The following is a 9,509-nucleotide window of genomic DNA, read 5'->3' on the forward strand; positions in this document are numbered from 1 at the left end:
CTCGTGCTGGGCTTAGGCCCAGTTCGTTAGATGCGAGGGGTTGGTCAGTTATCCGGCGCGAAAAACATGATTAGTACATGATTAATTAATTATTAAAAAATATAAAATAGATTAATATAATTTTTTAAAACAATTTTTCTATAAATTTTTTAAATATCGTTTAACAGTTTGAAAAGTGAAAAAAGAGGGATAATAACTAACTTAGCCAGCGAACGCGGCCAGAGTAGTGTTGGTTGAACAAACGTATTTTTAGAAGAGTTGATATTTAATCCATGGAAAAAAACCGTGAATATCCCTTCTTCATGGCTGTGATATTCTGGGCCACTCGTTCATCGTCGTCTTTACTCTTTGAGTATTGACTCGTTCATAGCCAGCATTTTGGTCGATCTCCTGCAAATTCGCGTTTGTGAGCTGCTGTCAAAATGGCAGTCGATAGATAGTACAGGGAACAAGCCTGACGCCACTGTCCCTTCCCGCGGTTGCTGGTGACACTTCGCGCCACTTGTTCCCTTGTCATCTTGACCTGTTCTTCCTTGGGTTGGGTTGGGTCTCTCTGGGTGGGGGAGCGAGATGGCGATGGCGATGGGCATTCGATTCGCTGAAAGCGAGTGGCGTATATGGTGGTGGCCAACGGGGACAGCACCAGCCGCGCACCGGCCAGTGCCACCGCCGCAAAGGCGCCTCTTTTCTGCCGCGGCGTGCGAAGGTAGAAGACGACGCGGTTGGCTGCAACCCCATCTCACAGCTCGCTCCGAATCTTCTCCATCCACTGATCCACTCCTCTTACTAGTGGGCAGCTCGTTGCAGTTTAGTATTTTCGCTTTTGCTCAGCTTTATTTGCAAAATTATATTTTATAATCTTAAATTTAGACTAGATTTTGAGGGTTTTTTATAATATATATTTAGCAATGTTTTTTATATCACTAAAAATACATATATAAAATTTTTGTTCATATTTTTTTCAAATATGTCATTTGTTTTTTTCTTGATAAGACAAAAAATCCACCCCTTCTAATACCAGTGCTGCCACAGCTTCCTGTCTGAATAATTGGTGCAGTGCAGTATTGTTGTCTTCAAAGAAAAAGGGTCAGCAAACTGCCGCTAAAACTAATACTGCTGCTCACCTTGACACCAGAAGGAGCACACAGGGAGGGCCAACTTGGACACTTGGTTAGGAGGAATTTCACGATGAGTTTGGAGAAATTAATTAAACTGATTCATACAATGATCCTGTAAAACTCCTATATTCCAAAGGAATCCGAAGCATGAAATAAGCTCATATAGAGACTGCTCGATTTTTAGCCTTGAACTTTTGAACAGGAGTCCTTTTTTCAGAGAGAATTCAAGATTGTTTATTTAATAACATTGAAGTTCTAAAAGAACCATCAAAACTGCACCAACATCAGTGAAACTTGCCGGACAGAAGATTCGTAACCAAAATTAAACTTCTGAATAAAGTCTCTGAAAACGGACTGTTCCAGCTGATATTGCATAAAATGAAAAGAGAAAAACGAGGTCATCTTTTCGTTTTTTGAAGAAAAAAGTCAAACGGCATATTTGCGAATAGAAAATAATTTATAAGTAAATATTCTATATATGTGTTCTTAGTGATGTAAGGCAAGACTGAAAAATAAAATATATTTAAAAACCTTAAAATCAACTCTAAATATAAAGTTAGAAATTTAAATGTTGGCTTATAAGCATAAGCAAAAGCAGAAATACATGGGTGAAAAAGTTCATACATTTTTTAATTTTTCTTATTTGTTACATTTTAATGTTACTTTTAAAAATAATCCCTCACAAAATGTTATTTCCAAACTATGGATCGCCTTACCATGCCAATGGGAGGAGTATGAACTGACAATGCTAGAGTTTTGCCGATGGGATTGGCATGACAAAAAAACACTATCACCCCCAACCGGTCATAACATGGTGGTGTTTTTTACCACGCCAAGCAAGATAGCGTGACCATATGGCACAGATTTTTGAAAATGGGGTGAAGTGCATGTACGATGCTTAAACTCATAGAGGTGTGTTATATACCTTACCAAAATCTCAAAATGCATATCTAATTAAGTATATCATTACAATCCTAGATCACCATAGTCCCTACAAGATCCTACGTGGCACTTAAGTGACATGCCGCATAAACAATGACATGACATTATCACTGTCTGATAAATGAGACCCACTTAAAAATTTTCATTCTCTACTTTTACATCTTTTATTTTCTATTACTTATCATTTTCCTTCTCATTCCCTTGTTTCCCTTTGATCTCCTACTCGCCGCAGTCGTAGCCATGTCAGTGTCCATATGGCTGACACGTCAGCGTCGCTATGATCCTAAAGAGGTGTGGCAATTTAGGACTAAAATGCCACACTTTAACACATTCGGGATCTAGATGTATATTTTGAGGTTTTAGGGACATGCATGATACACCCTACAACTTTAATGGTCGCTCGTGCATTTTACTCTTAAAAATAATTTTTGAATGATTTATTTTTAAAAATTAGTATTACAAAGATGGATTTAATTAAAAAAAGTTCAGACCTTTTATATCCAAGAGCTGCATATGCATGTTTTACGATGCCAAGTTGCAGATCAAACAAGGCATTGTGTGGATGGGCCACAATGATATGTAGGTACCGGATTACCGAATTTTTTGGATTTTATTTATTAAATAATTCACAAATTTGATTTTGCATTTCGAAAAATTGCACTTCTAACCTCCTGCCGTCCTCTGGGAGGGCAGAAAGCCTACGTGGCTAACGTCTCGGCGAACAGGAGTGGAGGAGATGATGGCGAGGTGAGAAAAATTGTGTTTAGGACCTTTGCTGCCTCTGTAAAGATGACAATGGTTTTTTTGCAAAACCTACAGCCTCAACCGGGAGGGGAGGCATGGGCTGGAAAATTTGTAAAAAGGCCCTATCCACACCGCCGGCATCCCCTCTTAGTCGTTAGCCACGTAGGCTTTTCGCCCTCCGAGAGGACGGCAGGAGGTTAGGTTAGAAGAGCGATTTTTTAAATACAAAATCAAATTTGTGAATTATTTAATAAATAAAATAAAAAATCCAAAAAATTCCTGGATTACCGCCTATCCAAACAAGGCCCAAATAAGCTAAGCTGTGAGTACCGGCCCACGAACGGCCCGCTTCATGGGCCCATGAGCCCATCGTTCCGGCCCATGTTAACTTCCACCCAGCTCTTCGCCTCCCGGACGCATCGACCCATCACCCGCCGTCGACGACGCCGGCGCCCGAGGAGATCCCGCGGCGATGCCGCCTCCGCCGCCGCCTCCGCTCCCCTCATCATGCCTCCTCTCGCGCCGCCTCCCGCAACTCCTCGTGCTCTCCACGTTACTTCTCTCCTCCGCAAACAGGTCTGCCTATCCCCGATTCCTCTGCTTCGATCCGAGCCGCTTCATCATCATACGGTCTGTCAGCGCGCTTCCCGTCTTGCGTTCTTCCACTGCAGCATGGAGGAGGGAAGGGTCCTCGCCGTCGGCGAGGAGCTGATGGGCGAGACGATGCCGCTGCGCCACGGCCGCCGGCTGTACAGGCTCGACGGGGCGCGGCCGTCCGCGTGGTACGAAGTCAAGATCTCCTACCCGGCCTCCGTACGACCTGACCACCCATTGGCTGAGAAAATTAGGGAAACGAGGCGTCGTTGTAATCGATGCTTCTTGTTCTCAGAAGGCGGTGTTTGTGTGCTTGTAGATACCGTCCAGCTTCTCGATCCGGCTTGTGGACGATCCACACTCCGTGGAGGATTGGGGCAGCATGAACAGGAGGTTGCTCAACACGGAGAAGATAATTTTCAAGGCTGAGAGCAGCAGACCGGTCTGTATTGTCACTATTCTGCTAGACTTGTTGCTTGCCTGCAGAATCGGACTGCGATGACAGCGCATAATTTATAGTGGCTGCGTGATATTGATTTTAGGTTTATGTTCTTGTCACGGTGGAGCCAGAAGGGGTGGTTGCGAAGCCAAATGTGCCGGATAGAGAGTTTGCGATGTTCAACATTGGTACGGCAGTATGGATCTTTATGTTTACTTTTTTTCCTTCAATGATATTATTATGATAGTGAAATTGGATTGATCAAAGCAATACAGCAATTTTAGTAACTCTAACGAATCACCTTTCGTTGCTGTGTCATGGTAGCATTACATTTGTATGTTCTAGGAGTTGGTTAGACCCCATAGGATGAAGGGAGGCTTCGGCAACCTCATGTGTTTCAACCTTAGTGCTCTATATTTGTTCCCTGTCTATCTAGTAATTAGATGATACAATAGCTTTAGGTTGTGAAAATCAATTCTAATAGGCTTGATGCAACACCATTAAGTCCAAATTTTTTTCTTGCAATAATTTAGCAAACTCCACAAGCTAGCCAAATAGCTCGTTGTGTTGTGGTTGTTGCTGTGGACAAATTAGATAAGCTGCAGCAAGAACCTACAAATGAAAGAAAGCAAGGTCAGTCGCATTAGCCGTAGCTTACCAAAGGTGAGGCTTCATTTTGTTTTTGGTTTTCACCTTTTGGATTTGGATATAAAATTTCTTTATCCTTATGCAGTTTGCATGGACTTATTTGGTGCTAGTGTATATTTTTTTGAATGAAATTGATGTGCTACGTTTTGGCTGTTCCAGTTAGTTTGTTGCTTTTCTGCTACTTGGAATTCTGATACTGCCAGTTAAAAAAGGGAGAACTAAGCAGCAATTTGTCTATTATGTTCAGATAGCAAAGAAATCTGTTAGAGTTAATATGAAGTTGTTTGGGACTAGAGGCTGCTGCTGTGATTATAATTTGGAGTTTGGGCATTCTTACATGGTCTAATAAATCTTTTCATAGCCTAATTTGACACAAATTTATGCCTCATTGATAAGCATTCGTACCATATGATGTTTTGTTGGTTAAGTATTTTGATTTTATCTATTTTTGTTTTATAGTTTTTTGTGTTATTTCTATCAGACTGAGATGAATCTTTGAAACTTTGATTTTGCTAGAAGGATTGTGTTTATGCTTTGAAAAGTAGCACCCACTCATTCGGGAATACAGAATAACTCAGGCCTGTTCTGGTGGTACTGTACACAGGCCTTGGTTCATGCAATTGCCGTTAATTTGTAAAACGGTGTGGCCTCTGGTTGACCAGTTGACTGCACGATCATTAATTCCTGTAGATGAGTTATTTACCGCCCTCCTTATGTACGACATGCTCTGGAAACTACAATTTTAGCATTCGTTAGAACATCAAACCAGTGCCATGCTCACTTTTAGAGAAATATGTCAAATTAGTTAGTCCAAATTCTGCCCTCCACTTTTTGTTCGATTCAAGCATTGAAACAACTCTCATCTCAGCAGTGTTTTGTTGTATCGGTTTCTTTTTTGCAGTTTGTGACGAACTTATGCTTGGGATCCCACATTTTGCCTGGTGGGTTGGAATTGGATCTCTGTTCTGCATGGCGCTGGCATCAGTGGTTCCCTATTTTCTCCCGCTGCACAAGCTACTGAATTATGAAGCCACAGAACTGAGCGATGACGATGCAACTAAGCTCTCTTGATCGGACGAAGTGTGCTGGATGGTATAGAAATGTTCCATTCTGCAGAGTAGGCTATTGTACAGGCATCTTTCGTTTTTTTCCTTGCACCAGATGCAGCCGTGCACACGCATCTAACAGGTGATTACTGTACCGTACAGTACAATGGTTGTGGATTAATTCATTTCAATTTTGTAAACTTTGTTTCAGCTGTGAGCTTTAGCTTATGATGTTTTTTTTCCTCATATGCTAAAAATACAGTTTGTGGCTTTGTGCTGTTTTCTCTCGTGTGCTCATTGATTAGATAATTAAAGCACCTGGGCTGTGCTATTTTTTAGATGAATATGAAAGAGTATCTTATGTGATAACTATTTTATAGTATAAATAATGAAATTAATCACAACAAAGTTAGAAAAAAATATGAGATGATTAACTTCTATTCCCTCCGTCCCGCAATAAGCCAACTCTTCGGTTTCTGTGTCCAGCGTTTGACCATCCGTCTTTGAAATTTTTTTAAGAAATTAAGAAAAAAATAATCATACGTTAAGTACTATTTATGATTTATCATCTAATAAAAATAAAAATGTTAATCGTAAATTTTTTAATAAGACGGAGAGTCAAATATTATAGGTAAAAAGTGAAAAATTGGTGTGTTTTAGGATGGAGAGAGTATATATAAACTTTTTTAAAAAATAAACCGTTTTCGCAATATCCGAGGACCAATCTCTTGTAAAGCACGTAGCCCTCCGGTCCGTGGAACAATGACGAACACAATACTTGCGTATTAAATTGTAATCCCTCCGTCCCAGTAACTTAATCTTAGGTCATTTGTTCCACAGAGATTTATTTTTAGATTAATTATTGTATTGGAGTTTAATAAGCGAAAGTCAAATGTCTTGGGATTTGAAAAGCTGGTGATAATTCATTAAAGTTCAAAAAATAAAATTTTAATCTTGATTGCTTTCTATTAGTATACACTAGGTAATCTGAAAATGAAATATGTTAGGAATGGAAAGAGCATGGATTTTTCCAGGAGAAAACAAAGAAAACATGGACGGAGAAGACCCCCTTTTGAAGACGCTGATGCCAACTTTCTTACAACGACAGAAAAGTAGACACAGCAGCGAAAACATTGCTAGCCTAATAACACCGGTTTGTCTGGCCTGAGAGGGAAGGCCACAAAATAATAATAAAAAAAAAATCCATCCACAGGAGTAATAACACTAGCCGCGTGGATCATCACCCGTTTTCGCCTGAGACACACTGACGACAGAAAGTTGAACCACATGAAAATATTTTCATTCCGGCACGGCATCCGCCAACCGCGAACCACCGTAACAACGACGGTGCGCGGCGCGTGGCGCGTGGCGCGTGTGTAACCGCTTCATGCCACCGGCGCCGCAACATCGAACCAAGCAAGCTGCGACCGCAGCCATCTCCGATGGGGATCTGGATTGCGGAAGCAACACGAGTTTTACGCTTTCGGCCGGGAGGTTTCTGTTTGGAGAATTTGGAGAGGTATCATTCATATATCGGTGTAATCGTGGGTGCACTACCCGTATTTTCGCTTCTGCTTATTATTCTTATAAATCAAATTTTAAATTTGGAGTTAATTTTGTGGGTTCTTTATTCAAGTTTATTTTTCAGTCTTGATTTTCATATCACTGAGAATATATGTATATAAAATTTTATTCATACATTATTTTTCGTTTACAAATATATTGTTGGAAAAGCCAAATAATCACCCACTATTACTTCGATTCACGGGTTAAAATAAAAGGAATCTTTACTTTGTTGCCAAAACAAACTCTTTCAAAATTTCGCAAGGTAACCATCTGATCATGATCCAACATAAGCCTCCGCTACTAAGGTTTGGTAATTCTTAAATATCTCACTAAAATTTGGCAAAGTTAACAAACTAAACATACCTTAACACGTCTCATCCTCATCAAATATTAGCAGTGCCAAAATATGGGAACACCAAGATTTGATAGGGTTAATTTATGCATCAAAGTGAACATCCGCTAAATTAGCAGTCAGATTTTTTTTAATAATGAAATTACTAGTTAGAGTAACCTCGACTTCTTTAAATTCTTATCACACCCACATTCTAAAGATTCAGATTAGATCGGTGGTCCGAACCAAAGAATAAATTCTAACTTCTTTAGGACACTCTTCAGTGGCCTATCAAAATCTCCAGCTTCTCTTATTTAATAGCATATGCTAAACATTCGTCAACATCCTGTTAGTTCATGTCGAATATGGTGTGCGTAGTCGGATTCTAATTAGAACTTAAAATTGTACTATGTATTAGGATAGAAGTAGAGTCAAACTCAGTCTTAGACTATCTTATAAATAGGAAGACAGACATATTATAACTAATACGATGACAAGAGCATAGATAGGCTTAGGGAGAGACCGTTGACGGCGTAGCTGACCGACCGTGGTCGTTGATACCAGACAAGTTGTAATTATGTTAAAACCAGAAGGAGCTCCTGTAATTAATGCCCCAGGAAGTAGGCTTGCCCGATCCTCGTTAAGAAATATCGTGTCTCGATGCCGTCGTCATGATTGAATCTTCTACTATGATCGTTTCCACGTTTAATACCGATATCTAAGTTCGGGGCTAGTTTTATAACACATCATTTATTACGTGGCATGGTAAAAATCTTCTGATAAACATACTCCTAAATGATTTTTTTGATAAACACATCGTTAAGCACCTATTATGATGGAGATGACCAGCATCTTCATGGCGACTCACACGTCTCTCTCCGTGCAGTTGCCATTGATTCACAGCATTACGGCAGGGCAGGGCTCTCTGTCATGTCGCCATTAACGTCCGATTGAGCCCTGTAACCACACCTTGATCTGAGTTTATTTATATATAAATCAGCATGTGTTTTGTGCACTCTCATTTCCACAATTAAAGCTGCATAACTGTACGTCTCTTTGTTTCCGAAAAATAGATACGAACCCAGTGCTGGAATGTTCGACGGACTTGGTTGATATCTACGTGTAACCACCCCTGCATCTCCGAATCTTCGGCTAACAGTTAACTACTTAACTATAATTAACTATAATCACTGAAAGATCATCCTGCCTTAGTGGCTTTTAAGATAATGATCCTATCCGATGCAGTTACTCTCTTCACGTCCAAAGTATAGATCTACTATTGTTTCTGTTTTCAGCCGGCCGAAAGCACGGACACCGACTTTTTCTTTTTTTTTTAACATATACGGTTGTAATGTTGATCGAGTTTTATTATGGCTTTCAAATGCTTCAGCCTTGCTCCGATGGCACATGTGCAGATACATCGCTGTACATGTCCACGTGATGGTTTATTGTTTTTGTCAGCATCACCCCTCTTGAGAGTAGTAGCGTTGATCGCTGGAAATTAGGTCATCAACGTCAAGAAAACCTCCATGCCGAATAATGTTGATGTGTGTGTTACGAAAACAGCCTGTAACCACTAGTAATCAATTGTTTTATGATCTCTTGCATTCAAGTGCTATTTTTTATCCGAATGTCCGAACTAAGCATTCGTACATAGACCCTAGCAGCGTCATTTAGAACAAAGAGCTTTTTTTTATCATCTTTGATTCAAGTGTAAAAAGTGTGGTAATTTGAAGTATTGAAAAATTATACTAAAACTCTCGATATCTTAAGATACTTTTTAAGGATGATAAAAATCTCATAGAACAAAACTAGAACACCTTATATTTCATCTGTTCCATATTATAAGATTTTCTAAGTTTGTCTAGATTTATTCATATATCAATGTATATATTTTGTATATATGTCTAGATTTATTAGCATACATATGAACCTAAACAAAACCAAAAAGTTTTATAACATGGAACTGGTGGAATATTTACAAGTCCATTTTCACGACTAAATATCATCCAAAGTACCAGTTAAGTGGTGTTCTTTTGACATAATATTTTGAGACTTTCTGGATTATATGAGTTCATTAC

At 39.6% G+C, this 9,509-nt stretch overlaps 1 protein-coding gene and 1 long non-coding RNA gene across 2 annotated transcripts; one reads left to right on the forward strand and one right to left on the reverse strand.

The window, feature by feature from the left end:
- Window positions 1-2,800: 2,800 nt before the first annotated feature.
- On the reverse strand, window positions 2,801-3,812 carry LOC121054007. The gene is made up of 2 exons (XR_005811478.1): window positions 3,722-3,812; window positions 2,801-3,624 (listed from the first exon to the last, which is right to left on the reverse strand). It is a non-coding gene; the product is annotated as an uncharacterized LOC121054007 (long non-coding RNA).
- On the forward strand, window positions 3,252-5,808 carry LOC102717971. The gene is made up of 5 exons (XM_006650688.3): window positions 3,252-3,380; window positions 3,476-3,617; window positions 3,718-3,840; window positions 3,941-4,025; window positions 5,387-5,808. The coding sequence occupies exons 1-5, from the start codon at window positions 3,277-3,279 to the stop codon at window positions 5,554-5,556; spliced, it is 624 nt and encodes a 207-aa protein (XP_006650751.1). The 5' UTR covers window positions 3,252-3,276; the 3' UTR covers window positions 5,557-5,808.
- The last annotated feature ends 3,701 nt before the right edge of the window (window positions 5,809-9,509 follow it).

This window comes from Oryza brachyantha, chromosome 3 (assembly GCF_000231095.2).
Source record: "Oryza brachyantha chromosome 3, ObraRS2, whole genome shotgun sequence".
Lineage (NCBI taxonomy): Eukaryota > Viridiplantae > Streptophyta > Magnoliopsida > Poales > Poaceae > Oryza > Oryza brachyantha.